General features: G+C 44.8%; 7 protein-coding genes across 7 annotated transcripts; 5 read left to right on the top strand and 2 right to left on the bottom strand.

The window, feature by feature from the left end:
• Positions 1 to 32: 32 nt before the first annotated feature.
• On the top strand, positions 33 to 2876 carry V1512DRAFT_205738 (Lon protease C-terminal proteolytic domain-containing protein; the record flags this gene model as incomplete). Its single annotated transcript, XM_066913367.1, has 5 exons — positions 33 to 347; positions 402 to 555; positions 600 to 1026; positions 1073 to 2780; positions 2826 to 2876. The coding sequence occupies 5 exons, from the start codon at positions 33 to 35 to the stop codon at positions 2874 to 2876; spliced, it is 2655 nt and encodes an 884-aa protein (XP_066772289.1).
• A 70-nt stretch (positions 2877 to 2946) lies between these two features.
• Positions 2947 to 3934, bottom strand: V1512DRAFT_261472 (uncharacterized protein). The gene has a single exon (XM_066916075.1). The coding sequence runs from the start codon at positions 3917 to 3919 to the stop codon at positions 3212 to 3214; it is 708 nt and encodes a 235-aa protein (XP_066772288.1). The 5' UTR covers positions 3920 to 3934; the 3' UTR covers positions 2947 to 3211.
• Positions 3935 to 4509: 575 nt separating this feature from the next.
• Positions 4510 to 8927, top strand: V1512DRAFT_247158 (SNF2 family N-terminal domain-containing protein; the record flags this gene model as incomplete). Its single annotated transcript, XM_066914474.1, has 2 exons — positions 4510 to 4599; positions 4656 to 8927. The coding sequence occupies 2 exons, from the start codon at positions 4510 to 4512 to the stop codon at positions 8925 to 8927; spliced, it is 4362 nt and encodes a 1453-aa protein (XP_066772287.1).
• Positions 8928 to 9179: 252 nt separating this feature from the next.
• Positions 9180 to 11019, top strand: V1512DRAFT_223818 (P-loop containing nucleoside triphosphate hydrolase protein). Its single transcript, XM_066913771.1, has 2 exons — positions 9180 to 9228; positions 9277 to 11019. Exons 1-2 carry the CDS (start codon positions 9226 to 9228, stop codon positions 10720 to 10722), a joined length of 1449 nt encoding a protein of 482 aa, XP_066772286.1. The 5' UTR covers positions 9180 to 9225; the 3' UTR covers positions 10723 to 11019.
• A 1164-nt stretch (positions 11020 to 12183) lies between these two features.
• V1512DRAFT_140093 (fungal-specific transcription factor domain-containing protein) lies at positions 12184 to 15367 on the bottom strand. The gene is made up of 3 exons (XM_066913001.1): positions 14594 to 15367; positions 14063 to 14400; positions 12184 to 14013 (listed from the first exon to the last, which is right to left on the bottom strand). Exons 1-3 carry the CDS (start codon positions 15180 to 15182, stop codon positions 12292 to 12294), a joined length of 2649 nt encoding a protein of 882 aa, XP_066772285.1. The 5' UTR covers positions 15183 to 15367; the 3' UTR covers positions 12184 to 12291.
• Positions 15368 to 16006: 639 nt separating this feature from the next.
• V1512DRAFT_139438 (SBF-like CPA transporter family-domain-containing protein) lies at positions 16007 to 17767 on the top strand. The gene is made up of 2 exons (XM_066912997.1): positions 16007 to 16651; positions 16705 to 17767. Exons 1-2 carry the CDS (start codon positions 16162 to 16164, stop codon positions 17553 to 17555), a joined length of 1341 nt encoding a protein of 446 aa, XP_066772284.1. The 5' UTR covers positions 16007 to 16161; the 3' UTR covers positions 17556 to 17767.
• On the top strand, positions 17752 to 19337 carry V1512DRAFT_139671 (mitochondrial carrier domain-containing protein). Its single transcript, XM_066912999.1, has 2 exons — positions 17752 to 18278; positions 18327 to 19337. Exons 1-2 carry the CDS (start codon positions 17948 to 17950, stop codon positions 19199 to 19201), a joined length of 1206 nt encoding a protein of 401 aa, XP_066772283.1. The 5' UTR covers positions 17752 to 17947; the 3' UTR covers positions 19202 to 19337.
• The last annotated feature ends 586 nt before the right edge of the window (positions 19338 to 19923 follow it).

Here is a 19923-nt window from a genome sequence, read left to right as displayed (position 1 = left end):
AAATCGGCAATTTTTTTAAGAGACACATGCCAATGGCACCGACTTCGAAATCACTTCCGTTGTTTTTTCTGCAAAACACGACCGTTCTGCTTCCAGGCGTAGTGTTATCCCTCGGCATTACGAGTTCAGAGAACGCCGCTCTTGTAGCGCGGTTGTACAAGGCCGTGAACGCAGGTTCGACCGAGTCATCTGATCCAGCACTTAACTTAATCGGATGCGTGACCTGGAAGGCAACACCAGCTGCTGAGATCACGACCGCGGCAGTGACGAGCGGGGTCGAGGACAAACTTGGCGATCCCTCGAGCGCAATTGTGAAGACTGTGAATGCTGATAACGAGATGTTCTGGGTGCGTACTGGACTTGAGTAACTGACTATATTGATTTTTTACTCATTCGTCTAGCAATTTGGATGTATGGCGCGTATAATCAGACTGGAGCGGTCATTGACTGGCACCTTCCAAGTCGTAATTGAAGGACTGAGCCGATTCAAGATCACAAAGATTGTGTCAACTACTCCGTACTACGTTGCCGATGTCTGGTATCTTAAAAACTCAGGTGAGCTGCTTATGATTGACTAGTAATTGTTTCTAACTATTAAGCCCTTGACTCGTCAGACATACCTACTTATACACTGGTGGCCCAGCTTAAACGATTATCGCGCGAGTTGATAGGACTACTTAAGACATCTGCTAGCGGGATGAACACGATTTCAACCGTCGCGCCTAGCGGAGCTCAATTTTCGAGCAACTCGCGTGCTTTACGACGACTAGAGAGTTTAGTGAATCACAGCAGCTTTCAAGATTCTGACAAAATTGCTGACCTGATGGTCTTTGCTCTGGATGTACCTGTGGCGGAAAAGCTCGCAATGCTCAGAACCGAAGATGCCAGCCGACGTCTGGAAATCGCAGTAAACTTGCTTACCAGACAACTCAACATGCTCAAGCTATCGCAGAAGATCAACACGTCCGTTGACAGTTCGCTTAACAAAAAGCAGCGTGAATTTTTGCTTCGTCAACAACTTAAAGCGTAAGCAACAGGTTTCGAGATATTTGAGTCGAACTGACAAATAAAGTATAAAACAAGAGTTGGGAGAAAATGATGGTGAAGCAGGAGCGGAAGACGATATTGCAGATCTGATCAAAAAACTTGAGTTGGCTAAGCTACCAGAAGAAGCAGACAAGGTTGTACAACGAGAGTTAAAGCGACTCAAGCGCATGCATCCAACACAGGCTGAATACCAAGTTTGCCGGACCTATCTCGAAACACTATCGGAAATTCCGTGGTCTGTTGCAACAAATGACAAGATTGACGGCGCGACCTTACGAGCTGCTAAAGAACAGCTTGATAACGACCATTATGGATTGGAATCCGTAAAGCGGAGATTGCTCGAATATCTCGCCATTATCAGGCTTAAATCGCGAGGAAAAGAGCAAAGTGTGATTGAGAAAGCTCCGATTTTGTTGCTTGTTGGTCCGCCAGGTGTAGGGAAGACCAGTCTTGCAAAGTCTGTAGCTACGGCGCTTGGACGCAAGTTCCACAGAATCAGTCTAGGAGGTGTTCGTGACGAAGCCGAGATCCGAGGCCATCGGCGGACGTATGTCGGAGCCATGCCTGGGTTGCTTATACAAGGTCTGCGGAAAGCTGGAGTTGTGAACCCTGTGGTCCTGTTAGATGAGATTGACAAACTTGGCGAGAACAATTTCCACGGTGATCCATCGGCTGCCATGTTGGAAGTTCTTGATCCCGAGCAGAATCACACTTTTAACGACCACTATGTGAACATTCCGATAGACTTGTCCAAGACGCTTTTCATTGCGACCGCCAACTCAATAGATACTATTTCGCCGCCACTACTGGACCGAATGGAAATGATTACTCTGTCCGGCTACACTTATCTGGAGAAGAAGCAAATTGCTCAGCAATATTTGGTGCCGAAGCAGGCTAAGGCTAATGGGGTTGAAGAGGGCAAGGTTATATTATCTGACGACGTACTGCTGAAGATTGCTACGGCTTATACACGAGAAGCTGGTGTGCGAAATTTGGAGAGAGAGATTGCGACCGTGTGCAGAGGAAAGGCTGTTGAGTATTCTGAGTCTCTGGAAGAGCTTGCAGATCCAAGCAAGCCACGAATTACATACGACCCGGTGGTGACGCTAGAGGAGGTGGAGCAATTTTTGGGCATGGAGAAGTACGAGAGTGAGATTGCAGAGGACGAGCGGCGGCCGGGTGTAGTGACTGGACTGGCTTATATGGGCAGCGGCAACGGAGGGTTGTTGTTTATTGAAGCGAGCAAGTTTCCAACCGGCCATGAACGTGGTGGCGGCTCATTGCAGCTGACTGGTAATCTTGGAGATGTGATCAAGGAGTCAGCCATGATTGCGCTGTCATGGGTACGTGCGCATGGGTTCGAGCTACAGATTAGTTCATCTCGAGAGGAGAATCCACTAGGAAGTAATGACTTTCACATTCACGCCCCTGCCGGTGCGATCCCGAAAGACGGCCCAAGTGCGGGTGTGGCGATGACTGTTGCACTGGTGTCGTTATTGAGTATGCGACCTGTACCCAACGACATTGCGATGACGGGTGAAATGACGCTCCGGGGTCAAGTGCTGCCGGTCGGCGGGATTAAAGAGAAGGTTCTTGCGGCGCATCGAGCTGGGATTCGTAAGATTATTCTTCCTGCGCGGAACCAAAAGGATGTTGAGCACGATATGCCGGCAAATGTAAAGCAAGAGATCTGTTTTGTGTTTGTGCACAACATGTGGGAAGTTTTGAACGAAGTAAGTGCTCCTGATTTGGTATATGGGCAAATGCTGATCGTTTAGATATGGCCTGAGGTTGTGAGACCAGTAACGATTGTGGAGAGCAGGTTGTGAAATATTGGTATATGTACAGAGCAGTATGGAGTATGCGGAGATTTAGTTTAAGTTTACAAATACAACAAAATTAGTTGCCAGCTTAGATCAAATTAGAATTCTATAAAATTAAAGCTAGGCCTGTCAAAAAAACCAACTTTTCAGTCTTGTCACTAGCCGCAAGCAATTGAATAAACCGAATATGCTGGTATAATAAATGAGACAAATTGTACAATAAGGCTTGTATGAGCACCAAAATAATTAAGTTTGTCATGCAAAAGAGTATGTAATGCAAAACAAAATACTAGCTATACAGAAATAACCTACCAACTCCGAGATTTCAAATACGGTGATATCTATTTATGCTTTTTAATTTTCTGGCCGAGAGTCGAAGCCTTCAGGACAGACGAAGTGGCCCTTTCGTATGGTTTGGTGCCTTTCACGGATTTTGCCTTAATTTCAGTCTGTGCTTTTCTCAAAAGAACAGGATGTGATCCTATGTACTTGCCATTCATATCCTTAAAGGCGCGGAAATAGTCTTCAGGGTCTCTAAATGCAACAAACCCGTATCCCTTGCTCTTCAGTTCTTGCTGTTTGTCGCGAATGACCCTTGACCGCGAAAGTGACGGGTATTTTGAAAATGCCTTGTGTAAAGTTTCGTCTGATACTTCTCCGCCGAGATTGCCGACGAAAAGCCTAAAATGTGAAGGATCCCATTCTAGCAAAGTCGGATCTTCCCACTTCTTGCCCCCACCTGACCGAATCACTGTCGTGCGTTTACCGTCTGGACCTGTCTGGTAATAATTGCCGGGCATCATCGCCGGCGCATATGTTTGAGGCTTCGTAGATGGTGGAGGTGGAGACGCAGAAGCAGATGCAGATGCATTTGAATGAAGCATATGTTTAGGCGTATAAGCCATTTGTTGCCGTGTTACAGATGAAGATGCAGAGGCGGCATTGATAGTCTTGTTTGCTCTTACGGCAGCTTTATCGATCTTCGGAGCAGCGTAATATGAATGAGCAGCATCATCAGCACCTAATGGAGTTTTATTGTAGTTTGCCATGTCAAATTTTATTTTTGAGGTTGTACAAAAGAGAAGATTGATTGAGTGGACGGAGGTAAATTTATCACAGGCCGGGTAAATGTATTTAAATCACGGATATCTTACGATAATGAATACTTTAATGTAGAAAAATGTTCAATAAGTGATAAAATTTGATTAATTTAGGTGAGTTTTATTGAGAGTTAAGTGCTTGCTATTTACTATACAGTTTCAATGTCAATTGACCTGGTTTGCTGCCATTTGGACTGCTCTCGATAGACATTTTCTGTGCTTTCTTTGTAGGATTCACGGAATTGTCATAAATAAAATCTCCTATTTCTTTATCAAATGAATCTCATTGATTTTTTTATAAGTTTCTCCTCATTAGAGACTTTAAATTTTTCTCTGATTAAAAATCTTCGTCGGACTCTTTCAATCACTCAATTACGACCCCCCTTACCCCCAAATCAGCATCCAATCCCAACCACTGCACCCGACACAAATTCAGCCCTTCCATCGGGCAAACTCCCTCGCCACTTCATAGGCTTCGACTAAACTGCCCGTATTTCGCACCCCATCGTCATAAATCATCGCGATTGCAAAAAATTGCAATGGACCTTGCTCAGTCCAGAAATTTATCATCTGCCCATCAGGATATTGGTGATTTACTGAACGCGTATCCGGACGAGTCTCCGTCACAGGTAGGAATTGCCACAATAGTATTCTACTCAGGTCTGTCACTAACTAATCATTCTAGCAGCCGGTGACCCCGTCAAGCAGAGGTGCCATGTCAATCTCATCACTTCTCAATAATGAAGATTCAGTCTCGGCGATCCCACTCTCAGTTGTTCAAATCAAGGCAGAGCCTGTCGCGATCGCTTCTTCTTCTGTACGCACACCAACAGAGAAAAAAAGGCGAAAGTCAGCAAGAAACTTGTCAGCTCGCAACACTATTGCTGGCAATGGCTCTCAGTTGTCAGACAAGGACGAGGATTTTTATCCTTCAAAAGCTGCGAAACGTCGTCGTCTGGCGTCACTGCGAGTGTCGCCTCAGCCCCAGGCTACTACCCTTGCACCTGCTTCTGCTTCTGCTCCGAAATCACACCTGTTTGTTAATCGCACTGTCGGCGACCGGTCGTTCGACCCTGACGAGACTGAATCGAGCTCGGCTGGGTCAACACTTGAAAGTCGAAGAACCGTACCTACTCTCGCTGTCTCCCGTGGCTTCACCCGACCGCTGTCCCCCGTTTCCGATATCTCTTCAGCTGGTGACGAAGATGAAAATCAGATTGCGCTCGACAAAGCAAAATATTTTGAATCCTTGCACCAAAGGTTAGACGATATTGCCTTACTCGCTACAGAGGCACGAAATCAGTACCGGTCTGAATACCAGCAGCATCAAGTCAAGCGCTACGACATTGTCTCCGCTCGCGGCAAAGACCAAGCGTATAAATTTTTTCACGATGAAGCACTAGCGCTGGTGTTGGCTGAGGAAGCTGAAATGGAGCAAGATCGTGCACAGGATGCTCGTGCCCAAAAAAAACGAAAGCGCGCATCTGACAGGTCGGCTGATGTGGTCGATCACGATGCAGACGGTACGCTTGACGATGACGCAGCTGGAAACCTTTTGGAAGGAACTCCAGATGGCGCAGACGCCTCAACGATAAAAACTGAGCCGACTGAAGACGGAGCTGCCACGGAGAAGATGAAAAAGAAGAAGAGCAGGAGCAAAGATTCTTCGTCTAGACGCAAGAAATCTACCGCCAATGGAGAGCAGACAGGTGATGACTTGAAAATCGAAGGCGAAGAAGGCGAGAATGTTGAAACCAGCGCCGCGGCTCCGGTCAAGAGGCCAAAAAAGAAACTTAAGGCCGTGGCTGTAGAAGGCGCAGAAGAAGGCGGAGAGCATGCTGGTCCAACGATCAAGCTTACTTTATCAAAACCAAAAAAAGTCAAGAAAGAGAAAGCAGCAGCTAAAGCAGAAAAGTCTGGAGATAACAAGAACGCTGCACCTACTCCTCGAGAAGCTAAAATTTACGTCAAAAATTACAATAACATGTACGACGCCATTTGGCGTGACATTGCACGCAAAGACATCCCTAAAGTTGCTCGTATTGTGTCCAGCTCGGTGAATATTAAGCAAACCAATGCGCGCAAAACGGCTCAATTAGCAGTCAAGGAAGCCAGGCGGTGGCAGTTTCGGACAAACAAGAGTGTCAAGGACTTGCAGGCCAAGTCTCGTCGCGCGATGCGTGAGATGCTGGTTTATTGGAAACGAAACGAGCGCGAGGAGCGTGACTCGCGACGAAAAGCAGAGAAAGAAGCGTTGGATAAAGCGAAGAAGGAAGAAGAGCAGCGCGAGTCCCGAAGACAGGCGCGAAAGCTCAATTTTCTCATTACCCAGACCGAGCTGTACTCTCATTTCATTGGTAGAAAGATCAAGACCGATGAGATTGAAGCCGGTTCGACTGATGATTCGGTCGCTACAGATGAGAAAGAAGCTGATATTCAACGACGTGCGTCAGCTGCAGAGAGAGCCGCGAAACCTGCAGAGGAGGTTGAGCTATTGAAGAATGCGCGATCTCATGACATCAGTAGTCTTGATTTTGATGGAGCAGAAGACGCAGATTTACATAACGCAGCGATGCATAATGCGCACTCTGCGGTGCTTTCTGCCCAAAATCGGGCGAAAGCATTTGACAACAAGTCAGCAATGGACGAAGATGGTGAAATGAATTTCCAGAATCCCACGACTCTTGGCGAAATTGAAATTTCTCAGCCTAAGCTACTATCGTGTACTCTCAAGGGATATCAGCTTAAGGGTCTCAATTGGCTTGTGAATCTGTACGAGCAGGGTATAAATGGTATTCTTGCCGACGAGATGGGCCTGGGAAAGACTGTGCAGTCAATTTCTGTCATGGCATACCTAGCAGAGACTCACAACATCTGGGGTCCATTCCTCGTTATCGCGCCGGCCTCAACGCTTCACAATTGGGAACAAGAGATTTCTAAGTTTGTTCCTGAATTCAAGGCTTTGCCGTATTGGGGTAACGCAAAGGACCGAAAGATTCTGCGAAAGTTCTGGGATCGAAAACAATTGACGTACACCAAAGATGCACCGTTTCACGTTCTTATCACGTCTTACCAGTTGATTGTTGCTGATGCACAATACTTCCAACGCATTAAGTGGCAACACATGATTCTAGATGAAGCACAGGCAATAAAGTCAAGCTCGTCTAGCAGATGGAAATCGTTGCTTGGATTTCAATGCCGAAACCGATTGTTGCTCACTGGAACTCCAATCCAGAATTCGATGCAAGAGTTATGGGCATTGCTGCATTTCATTATGCCCACTCTGTTTGATTCGCATGACGAGTTCTCAGAGTGGTTTTCAAAGGATATTGAGTCGCACGCTCAAAGTAATACGCAGCTGAACGAGGAGCAGCTCAAGCGCTTGCATATGATTCTTAAGCCATTCATGCTGCGACGAGTCAAGAAACACGTGCAATCGGAACTGGGCGATAAGATTGAAATCGATGTGTATTGCGATCTCACTTATCGGCAGCGGGAGATGTATCGTGCACTTAAAGCGCAAGTAAATTTGATGGATATCATGGACCAGGTGGATTCAGAAGACACAAACCAGAACTTGATGAACTTGGTCATGCAATTTAGAAAAGTATGCAACCATCCAGATCTGTTTGAGCGGTCAGACACCAAATCGCCGTTGTCGATGGTTCGGTTTGCTAGGACCGGATCTTTTATGCGCGAAGGTAACGTGGTGGACTTATACTACAGCACACACAATTTTATTCAGTTTGTGCTGCCAAAGTTGATCTACCGCGAGGGAATGCTTGATTTATCCGGTGCAAAGACTAACGCTGGGTTCGAGAATCGCTATCTTGGGCATCTCTTAAATATCTGGGATCAAGACTACATGTATGAGAACCAGACAGGGAGCCAAGCATTTTCGTGGCTAAAGTTTGTCGGAGAGTCTGTTGGCGATGTCGCGCATGCATTTCACGATGATGTCGTTAGCAGGACCGTGTCTGTACAGCAGCGGGCAAGTACTCGCAACGAGACTAGGCCGATTTTGGATGATGGCGAGAAGGAATCTGTGCCGATATCCAAGCTCTTATTAATCAACCAAGAGCCGCAGTTGACCGAGCCGTTGCGAGAAATTTCACGGACGTATGTGCATTGCGAGAGACTTCACAAGCTTGATCCCATGTACGATCCTAGTGCTATTGCGTCGCCAGTGGAGTTGATTTGCTCGGACACGAATTCTGTGCGAACGCAACGTGAGATTTTGTTTTCACAAAAGTTCCGGTCAATTTTGTACCGTCCGTCGGTGAAGGACGAAGCAAAGTTGCTTGAGAACCACGTGCCAGTAAATCAGTATCCTGTTAATAACATGCTGCCACAATCTTCATCCGAGCGGTTTGGATATTCCTCAATCCGAGTGCCGCCGATGTCTAAATTTGTGACTGATTCTGGCAAGCTGGTGAAGCTAGACCAGCTGCTGACTGAGCTGAAAGCCAACGATCATCGTGTGTTGATTTACTTCCAAATGACGCGTATGATGGATTTGATGGAAGAGTTTTTGACATACCGCCAGTACAAGTATGTTCGACTAGACGGTTCATCTAAGCTGAGTGATCGGCGTGATTTGGTCAACGACTGGCAAACCAAAAACGAGCTCTTTGTGTTTTTGTTGTCTACTCGAGCTGGTGGTCTTGGAATAAATTTAACGGCCGCCGATACGGTTATATTCTACGACAGTGACTGGAATCCAACGATTGACTCACAAGCTATGGATCGTGCCCACCGACTCGGTCAGACTAGACAGGTTACCGTCTATCGACTTTTGGTTAGGGGTACAATTGAGGAGCGAATGCGTGATCGAGCGAAGCAGAAAATGCATGTGCAGCAGGTGGTCATGGAAGGCGGTAGCGGTGATTCAGCTGCGCCTGGTGGAGTGGACTTCCAAAAACCAAATAGAGAGGTTGCATTCTGGTTGTTGGACTAAAAATTGGATACTGTTTTATGGGGCGTTGTAATATTTGATTTACATGATTATGATTGTGAATGTTATGTTATGTGGGATATTCAATTGTACATATATATTTTAAGAAGTGATGCATATAAAATCTAGTACATACGTAAGATCGTTTTGGTTGCCGGGCTTTTAGCACATCTTCTGGTTAGGGCTTATTATCACTAAACCCTTGATTTTAATAACTTACGCAGGATTTTTTGAGAGAATAGTTCGCTATTTCTTGCTCTCATAGCACCTGATTAGTTCTTTGACATTCTGTACTACAAAGATGGTGAGTGTATTTTGTAGTGCTACTATATTGTGAGCTAACAGTAGACAGGTTCAGAAACAGTTTAGACATGCGAGTGGGCTTGGGCATGCGATTATAAACTCGCGGGCGCAGAAACAGCGCCAACAGCGGCAGGAAGGAATGTCAGAAAAGTCTGAGCAGCAGCCTTCCTGGATGAAACTGCAGTCTGTTACTCAAGAGCGAGATTTGGACGAGTTTTTGTCGACCGCCGAACTTGCGGGAACCGATTTTACAGCGACAAAGCTGAACATCAAGATCTTGCATCAGGATCAGCAGAATCAGTTTCTGCTCACGGAAGAGGAGGAGCTTGCTTCTAGACAGCGACAGCAGTCGAACCGACAGCGGTTGACCGTGCCGCGCCGGCCGGCGTGGGACGAGAGCACCACGAGGCGCGAGCTCGAGCAGGATGAGAAGGCATCGTTTTTGGACTGGCGCCGCGGGCTGGCGGAGCTGGAAGAAGGCCAGGGTTTGATTTTGACACCGTTTGAGCGGAATATTGAGGTTTGGCGGCAGTTGTGGCGTGTCGTCGAGCGATCGTGTGTGGTGGTACAAATTTGCGATGCGCGGAATCCACTGTTTTACAGATCCAGAGATTTAGAAGTTTACGTGCATGAGCTGGCTCAGATTCAAGGGCAAGACAAGCGGAACCTGTTACTTATAAACAAGGCAGATATGTTGTCAGTTCGTCAGCGAAGGTTATGGGCACGGTATCTCAAAAGCGAGAACATTTCGTTTGCCTTTTTCTCTGCCGCGCTCGCGGGTTTTGAAGACCAGTTTGCAAACTTGAACATGGACGACGATGTCAGCAAAGAACTAGATAGCGAAGCTGACGATGGGGTGACGGCAGAAGATATGCACGTACTTTCGGTCGGCGAGCTTGAAGAGCTTTTTTTGCGGACAGCGCCACCGGCCGCGTCGGAGGATGGCTCGATTTATATCGGTCTTGTGGGATATCCCAACGTTGGTAAGTCATCTACCATTAACGCGCTGTTGGGTGCCAAGAAGGTTTCTGTTTCCGCTACACCAGGAAAAACGAAGCATTTTCAAACCATCCACCTGAGCGACAAAGTCATCTTATGTGATTGTCCCGGTCTGGTATTTCCAAACTTTGCGTCAACGCAGGCTGATCTGGTGTGTAACGGCGTCTTGCCTATCGATCAGTTGCGTGAATACACCGGTCCTGCAGCGCTGGTGTGCCACCGAATTCCGAAAGAAAACATCGAGAAAATCTACGGTATCAAGATTCAAGTGCGGCCTGAGATTGATGGCGGAACCGGTGTCCCAACAGCGGACGAGTTCCTGGGTGCGTACGCGATCGCGAGAGGATTTATCAGGAGCAGCCGCGGCGGCCGGCCGGATGAGTCAAAAGCGTCAAGAGTGGTGCTGAAGGATTATGTCAAAGGAAAATTGCTGTACTGTCATCCGCCACCGGGAATGGACCCGGTTGAATTTAACCGTGATACGTATGCGCTGTGATTGATCATTCATTTGTAATATATGCTACTTGTTTGGGTTCAGGGTTTTTTTTTAATGTTGACAAGAATTATTTTTGTTTGAGGTAGATTGAGTTGGAAGGTGTATGTAAATCAAGACTACATATACAATGCAAGTACAGCGACTGAAAAATTACTGTGAAGATGCGCAACTTATTAGCATCGATAGAAGCGTAATAAGTGCTAGTTAGCATATCTCGAGATAATACTAGAGCTTCTGATATCAATTTTCTTTAAATAAAGCTTTGCCTGCCGTTAATTTAAATGTCAACCGTTACAGTATTCTTACCGTAAAGAATAAATGGCTGAGTTTATTGATTTTGTTCTGCTAAAAGCCGTTTGAGGGTAAACCCTATTATGCAATGTCCTTCCAGGCAATTCATCATACATACGGCAGAAGAATTAAACCCTAGAGCAATTCTGCACTGGACAAGTTGCAATTAGCAAATTTACATTTAGTATGTCGATTTGTATCTAGAAAAACACTATCTCAACAGTTTTGCAAGATTTTACTCAATTGCGAGGTTGTTTTGATACGTATATTGTCAGCTGGCAGTGATGGATGGGCAAATCAGTGTACGGATACAGTAGGCTGGAGAATAAGAAGCTGGGTTAGACATTTTCTGCAAGAAATTAGTAATTGATAATTAAATAATTTAATTTGAATCTAATTTAGAAACTTAATGCTATTCTGTGGGGAAGAAGGAGAAAGGGTTTGAGCACGTAGCCTGGATTAAAGTAGGCGCCACAGTATCAGGCTAGCGGAACGACACGCTGAAACTTCAGACTTTTGAAAGCCATGTTTAGCGTTACTGCATTAGTTGATGTAAGTCTGATTGCCTTCAAATCCACATCGTGAGACCAACGTTAACGTACGTACGCACGCTGACTCAGTACGTTGCGGACAGAATTGAGATTACTCCCTTTTTTGTGTTTGCTCGGCACAATTTGCAGTACTAATCTACTTACGAAGTGCTTTACTAAAAAACTTAAATGATTTGTTACTGCTTATGCGGTAGATGTAACATCGCCGTGGAAGTGTTGACCAGCGGTAGGATTAAGCAGTGATCAATCGAATCTAATTTAGAAAGATTTTACACAATTGCATTTATATGTTACAAGTTGATTACTTCTTGAGTATTATTGCTACAAATTACTTGATATCTTTCTTAAAAAGACAAAAATTACAAATATTATTATACTTTGTTAGTATGTCATTAGGTGTAGCATATTTAACAGTAGCAGATAGAATAACTATGGGATATATGCAAAGACAACTAGGACCAAACAAAGTAGATTTTGACACTTGGGAAATGCATGGCACAGTGTATGACTAGTTGTACTTGATTGCTATTTGCATTACGTTGGCAGATAATGTGTCATTAAGTATTAAGCTGAGTAAAATACAAATCATCAGAATTCCAAATCCGTAAAAATACAAAATCCAAGTGAAAATAAAAATATAACCGTTTAAAATCGAACACCAATTTAGTGTGAAATCCCAAGCAAAAAAAGAACAAAATGTTTGATGAAGAAAAGAAGAATGCAAAGTCTATATCGAACTTATCGGGGCAAAACCACCTTCAAACAGGATACCGCCAACATCGTCATATGCCAGACCCTGATCATGCTGTTGCTGCAGCGAGCCATCGCCAGTCTCGACGCTGCTAGCAGGACTAGTCCAAAAGTCAGTCACGCCAGTAATAGGTGGAACAGGCATGTCTGTTGACTCCCGCTTCAGTTGAAGGCGTTGTGGCATCAATGCCTGAGCTTGTTGTTGCGTGAGCTGGTGCAGGGGTATGTACATTTCTTGCTGATGAGGCTGCTGATGTGCTTCAACAGATTGTGGTTGTTGCTGTTGCTGTTGCTGTTGCTGTTGCTGTTGCTGTTGCTGTTGCTGTTGCTGTTGCTGTTGCTGTTGCTGTTGCTGTTGCTGTTGCTGTTGTTGTTGCTGTTGAGGCATATTTGGTTGCTGCTGTGGTTGCTGCTGTGGTTGCTGTTGAGGCATATTTGGTGGCTGCTGTTGTTGCTGTTGCGACGTGGTAAGGTACATTTGTGGACCTTGTTGATGTGACTGAGACTGTATTAATTGTGCAGTAGCTGCAGCAGTTGGCACGGCGGCAAACGTTGACCACACGATTCTCTCCAGTCGCAGAAGAGCATATTCAAACATCCATGCGGCCCGCGAGTGAACTCGGAGATGCCACTGAAATCCTTCCTTGTATTCAACATAAATTTTTGCCTCATCTGCGGAAGCGGAAGTCACTTCCAACAATGAAAGGAATTGTCCAATCTCGACCAAACAGTCTCGCGACGAGTGTATCCAGAACGCCTCTAAGTACTCCGCAGTCAAGGATCTCACAAAATTCACTGCTGCACTAGCCCTGTCATTTGCGGCAGTCCGAAACTGTAATACTACTACACTGTCGCTACAGCTCTCTAATGTGCGTAAAATAGCACGATGCAGTGTAATCTCAACTGTATAGTAAGCCAAATGCAAGTATCCAGTGGTACAAAGCCGTTTGTTGACAATTGAAGCCGGCTTCATGTGAAGGCAGTCAGAAAGACCGGTATACCACTGCCTCAGCTTCAACTGCAACGGCTTTGCAAGCTCAAATACTACAAACGGGTCTCGTATTTCTTGCTTGTACTTTGTATATTCTGCAAAGAAGAATGTTTGTAGAATCTCTGAAAGAATAGCGGTCAGGCGCGAGAGTTCGATTAGTAATTCAGCGCCGTGGCCATCGCCAGTAGTATTAGAAGATGATAGCTCAAGACAGAAATCATCCAAATCAAGCATCGGCACAACCCAGTTTTTTTCGTCAATATACGATGGTCGTCCGTGGCAGAGTGCAACCCAACGATCCTGGACATACAGTGCCCAAGCCACACGCCTGCGCAGAGGAATTTCCCATGATGGAATCCGCCATCTGCTGCAATCGAGATGCAATCCCAAAGCTTGTGCAACACCAACGAGCTGGCCAGTAAATGCCGAGATTTGAGTTCTGGCAAGCTTAATGCCTCCACCGATCGACTCCGGTTTACGTTGAAGTAAAAGCAGGCCAGCCTGGACAGTAGACAACCGTGCACGATGTAAATGCTGCTGAATAGCGGTAAATGCAATACGATCAAGTTCTACTGAATCGGGAGGTGCTTCATAATGTGACAGTTCGTGATCGTAAGTCCACCAGTTTAATGCAAGAGAGTAAACAGCAGCTAGTAGTGGCGGAGAAATTTGCTTCTGTGATGTTTTGTACTGTGATAAGAAATAAGTCTAGATCGTCGTTAGTATAGCTTTTAACATATTTGAAACATAAAAATACTTTATGAATGATAGGATATGATGGATGGACAATGCGGAAGTAAAGATTAACAAGCTGTTGACCGTAAGGTTCAACTATTCGCTCAATCTCATCTACCACTTTATGATCTTGTTCAATTTCGCTGTCAACAGTCATCAAGAAAATGGCGTCATCAGAAACTGGTCGAATGTAGTTCATCTTTGAAATTGCCAGGCGCTCTCCGACAGCTAAAGTCAAACGATGGACAAACTGATATTCATGATCAAGCAAGTTCGGCCCGACCAATTCAGAATATGAGGTATCATTCATGCCAAGCGAGCTTGCGTTTGATATCGGATCCATGATGTCTGATCCAGCAGCTAAAACGTGTTAAAATCTTGCAATGGAATATCAATATCTGCGTGACCTTACGTTCATCAATAGTTTCAGATTCCGAAAATGACTTAACAGTGCGGGCGCGTTTATTAGCGCGCTGCACTAACGAAGGATCTTCCTTTCTTGAAAAGTACTCTTGCGGGTACTGAACAGGATGCAATTGTTGTGGTCGATTACCTTGAACGTGATTCGGTGCAATCTGGGGAGGAATATGTGATTGTCCCGACATTAAAGCAGTGTATGAAAGTGAAGCAGGTTGTGCGGTGATATTAGTTGGTATAGTTTGGCGCCGTCGTGTCGGAGGTTCAAGCACAAAAGTACAGACCTCTTCATGAGACACGCACATAGTACAAACAGTAGCACCTTCAGGTCGTAAGCATCTTGTTTTACGCCGACGACAGCCATCACAAGGCCGTTCTCTGCGATTGCGAGTATAAAACGGGCGATTCAGTTGTCCAGAATTGCCAACTGGGGTTGGAGCAACGGGACCATTATTGCCTGATTGAGTCGTATTTGGGGGAGCAGAACTTTGTAGAACAGTTGGCGATGACGAGCGATCTGGCGAAGCTGATCCTAAAGTGGAATGTATTGCGTTTGGTTGTTGTTGTTTTTGTTGTTGAACAGCTGGAGCTTGACCAGGGCTCAGTTCGCGATTAATAGACTGATCCAATTTACGGTCATCAGAAATTTCGTTGCCAGATTGTTCACGGTCGTTGTCTGCCGGTGGAGGTTCTTGAGAATAGTTCGACGCCGCCTGAACTGTCATAATTTTTGTTGAGTAAGCTGTGCTTTTGGCAAGAAAAAAAGTTGTTTGAGAGTATTGTTAGCAAAACTGGGTGAGTTGAGCGGCGAGAGTAAAAAGCAAGATCGACGAAAACTTCGGCGATGGAGGTGGCTTGGGTCCTATTTTTGTTTATTATGGCTTTAACTGTGTAAAATTGTTACTGATATATTGCAAACGTCAAGCATTGTAAGTTTGTTCTGTTGTTAAGCTGCTCCATCAATATTTACGCCATTAAACTTAAAAAAAAACCCCAATTTATTGATATTTAACTATAGTTTAGATAAAACTTTTTTTTGGCTTATTTGACATGCCGAAAGTGTCTGTTTAGAGCGTCCGCTTTATGGTAGAATGATGCCGAGTCACTTTAAGTTTAAGAGACAACTTTAAACAGCTAGAAACAATAATGACACAAAACCCTGATAATTTGTTAAATTACCCCTGAAACTTTAAACGAAAATCGCAAGTGTCTCGAGACTTCTTGTCATGCTGCCCTGGATTGTGTCCGATACAATTTTTGAAAAAATAGAGCGTGAATTTAACTATCTCTATTTAAAAAAATTCTTTTCTATTAATGAGTGGAGAAACTATTGCTGCTCGATACGACTGAAAGTTAGAAGTGGTGTGGAGAAAGAATACATTAGTTGTGCCTGACGCGGAGAATATACGTAGACTATCTACAGCGGGTATCCGGCGTGCACTATTTCGGCGCAAGAAACTGTATTCCTAGATTTTATTCTTCGCCCCCCGCGCCTCAGTCGGCAATCATAGTGACTACCGCAGTTATTTATATTATTTCTTTTGTTTGCCAGTTTCTTGTTATAACATTGTTTGGGCTAGAAGTTATACAGTACTGATATTGTATGGTTTCTGTTCATGAGTGCACGACTAAGCTTCGGTTCCATTCCAACTACATCATCGTCTCACGCACAGTATTTTTCGAGAACTTCAAAAATATTTAAATATGCATCTCAAAACATTTGTCTCACAAAGTAAGCAGAAAATAAAGAGTCTCACTTTCAAAGATGTTTGTTCCTTCTTATTAGACCAGTGGTTTCTCATATGCCTTGGTATTGCTATCCTCATTGCGTACCTTGTACCGAATCTTGGTCGCAAAGGTGGCTGGGTGGCAGCTCAGTATTCAGTCATCTACGTCTGTCCAGCATTAATTTTTTTTATCTCTGGTTTAACTATGGATACCAAAACTCTTATTAGAACCGCTGCTCTGTTTCGAATACATCTAGTAGCACAGATCATGTCGTATATGTACACCAGTGCCATATGGTTTGGTCTTACAACAGCCGCTGTTGCAGCACATGACAGCCATCTCAACATGCCTGTTCTTGGTGGGTTTATTCTACTGGGTTGCACGCCTACAACTATCGGTTCCAATGTTGTCTTCACTCGGTCCGCTAATGGCAACCACGCGGCTACACTCATTGAAGTCACTATAGGTAAGCTTGTTTTGTTAAGTGAATAACTAACATAGCTAACAAATCACTTAAAGCAAATTTGTTGGCTCCCGTATTATCACCAGCTCTAATTTCAATGTACATGTCGTCTTCACCAGCATGGGGTGAATTAACACCAAGTGGCGGTGGTAATAGTTACAGTACCCTTTATAGATCTGTGTTCAAACAGCTTGGCTTGACAGTGTTTGTCCCGTTGGCTGTTGGTCAAATACTTCATCAGTTTTTCGCCAAACAGATCAAGTGGCTGGTGGATAAGTTCAAAATTAATAAGTTTGCAAGTGTATTTCTTATTCTCATCATGTGGAGTACTTTTTCGTCGTGCTTTTATACAGGTGCATTCTCCTCAACTACACCGCGAACTACCGCACTTGTGCTTATGATGAATATGGGCTTATACTGGCTATTCCTTGTCTCAACTCTGCTTATTACAAGAGGATCTCACAAGCTGCGATTTAAAAATAAGTATCTGGACGCTATTGTTGGTTTTTTCCGTTTCAACAAGCGTGATACTATCGCCATCTGCTACGTTGTTCCGGCAAAGACTCCTGCGCTTGGCGTTCCTCTGATTAACGCGCTTTATGCCAATCATGCTGGTGTGACAGATCAAGTTCGACAAATGCTTCAAATTCCTATGATCTTGTATCAAATCGAACAGTTGACTTTTTCTTCTAGCTCTGTTCCTTTCTTTAGACGATGGGTGCAGGATGAAATAGACGCAGAAAAAGAGGAAGAAAACATACGGTTGGCGCGGGAAAAGGGAAATGCGCAAGGTTCATCTACAACATCGTCTTCCGAAGTTGCAAGAGGATCTGAAGATGTAGTCGATGTCATCGGGAGTATAGACAGTGACAAGAAGATTATAGAGCACGATATGGAGAAGCAATGATTTCTTCTGCGTCACCATATTTGTTTCATTTAGTTCACGTTTTGCATAAAGTTTTGTTGCTTTGCATACCATCGGATTATTAGGCGTGATGGTTTGATCTGGTTTTGTTTGTACATCGATTTATTGTAATTGTCTATTGTCACATATTGATTGGGAACAACACATTACTAAAGTGATTTCACTAGTCTCTTGACGAGGTGTATACGTAAAATGGCAGTCTTTCCGTGAATGTGGAGACTTCGATTGCACGTGGCTTTTGACAGAAGCTTAGAACTGCAAAGTTTCGGGAGCGGAAGAGGAATCTTGTCATCAGTTCCACTCCCATCATCTCAGACTTAAACAGCATCATCAGAGAAGTGTAACGTTTAGATTACGTATATCGTAATGCATCAATGTCAGGACGCACTACAGATCTGTCCTCGTTTGCAATAGCTTCGACGCCTGGTTCGGGATCAACAAAGAAGCAACGAAACTCCAAGTCAACTCAGTATGTAGGTACCGCGACTGCTGGAACTCGTGCACTTCTATCTCAGATGCTTGCGTTTTATGTCCGAGTGCCAGTGAAGTTGTTCAGACCCACGAGGGTAGACTATCTGCTTGTGCCTAGAGCGATCAATCCTGCAATCGGTTCGAACATGCCCTGGCGATTCCGTACACATAGCAGCATGGCATTACTTACGCATGCAGTAAAAAAGCACGGATGGCGATTTATATATGATCAAGGTTAGTTTGAAATTTGCCATAGTCGCGAGCTACTAGCTAAGTGTTTAGTTCTACCACCACTTCTTGCAAATAGTGTGGTCGGGATAATTCTATACACTACATATTTGACTGCTCTTCCTTTATTTTCAAATAACGATAGCGACTCGTTTTTTGGACCTGCAAACGAAGTGCTGACATGGCGGCAAACAATGGCGGCCGGATTCATTGCAGGCGGAGCTCAGTCTCTCGCTGCTGCACCTATCGACGCCATTTTTACTAGGTTTTCCGTCAGCGAATTGCTAGAGGATTCTTTACGTGATTCTGATCAAACTCACAAGTCTTTGTGGCGATATGGTTGGGAGAAACTGGGGTCTATAGGATTGCGAGGAGTCTTCGCTGGTTACAGTCTGTCATTTGCTAAAGAAGCCACAGGATTTGCTGTCTTTTTTTCAACGTTTGAAGCCGTCAAACAGTGGAGCTACAAAAGATTGGTGACCGAATACGGAGCACCTTTACCTAAGTATGTCGACAGGGACAGTAATCCAGATAAACACGCATCCATTAGAGAGAAGCCATCTGCTGCGCTATATCCTGCCTCTATTCTTGGTGCCGGCGCGGCCGCCTCAGTTGCGCTCCAAATTGTACAGCATCCATTAACACGGATACAAGCCGTGCAACTTACAATCCTTGAAGCAATGGATTTTGCAGGCTCACGCCATTTTAGAGAAGATTACATCGAAGCTTACAGACGCACCTTTCATCAGATCAAATCGCAGAAGACACTGTCTCGTCATTCATGGTTGTCCTGGCTTTATCGCGGGTTAGGGCGGTCAGTTATAGTGACTGTGCCTTCCACCAGTATAGGTCTGTTTGTGTTTGAAATAATGCGGGTACGATTCATGGAAGAAGTTGAAGTGTATACCGACGATGACTTTGAAGCTTGAGGCAAGTGTGCGTCTGCTGAGGATATAGAAGCTCATTTTAGCATATTTGCATATAGACTAGGTTAAATCAGGCAAAATGTAAATATAGAATTTCGTTAGGCCTTTGACAAAGCGCACGAGTACACGGATTAGGCCAAATCCGTCGGGGGTTAGGGCTCGTCTGCCTTTGACCTCACCATCGGACAATTCATTTCAAACGTTTACTCACATATTCAGAATCAGGACATATTTGAGAAGATTTGACGCAGTATTCTGGGTTTGCGATACAGGAATGGTTCTGTCGCCTATATATCAGACGTCTCCTCAGACGAGGTCGCCTGAGCGCCGTCAGAGCCAGCCTGCTTTGTCCGTACAGACAACAATGCTCAGCAACCCTGACAACACAACTTCGCCAACAGACAATGAAGAACAGAATCAGCAGGCTCAACAAGACACGAAATTGAGTAAAACGGATCCTGATGACTATAGTCTGTTTTTACAACAAAATCAACCACAGAATACACGCCAGTTAACGAGGTCTGCTTCAATTGCGTCTGCATTCTCGACTAGGTCGACTAGATCTGGCTCTTTTTCATTGGATTCGCCGTCCTCGGGAACAGTATATCGTGATCTGACACCACTTCCTTCGCCAATAGTAACCTCAACATCGCCGCTGTTTAATCACACTTACACAGGGCGATCGCCGCCGTCAGGGTCGATTCATCCTCGTGTTGGAGCACGAA

Source organism: Lipomyces arxii (genome assembly GCF_038497795.1).
Source record: "Lipomyces arxii strain Phaff 12-163 unplaced genomic scaffold V1512scaffold_5, whole genome shotgun sequence".
Classification (NCBI taxonomy): domain Eukaryota; kingdom Fungi; phylum Ascomycota; class Lipomycetes; order Lipomycetales; family Lipomycetaceae; genus Lipomyces; species Lipomyces arxii.
The sequence above is the reverse complement of the archived record's forward strand: the minus strand, read 5'-3'. Positions and strand labels throughout refer to the sequence as shown.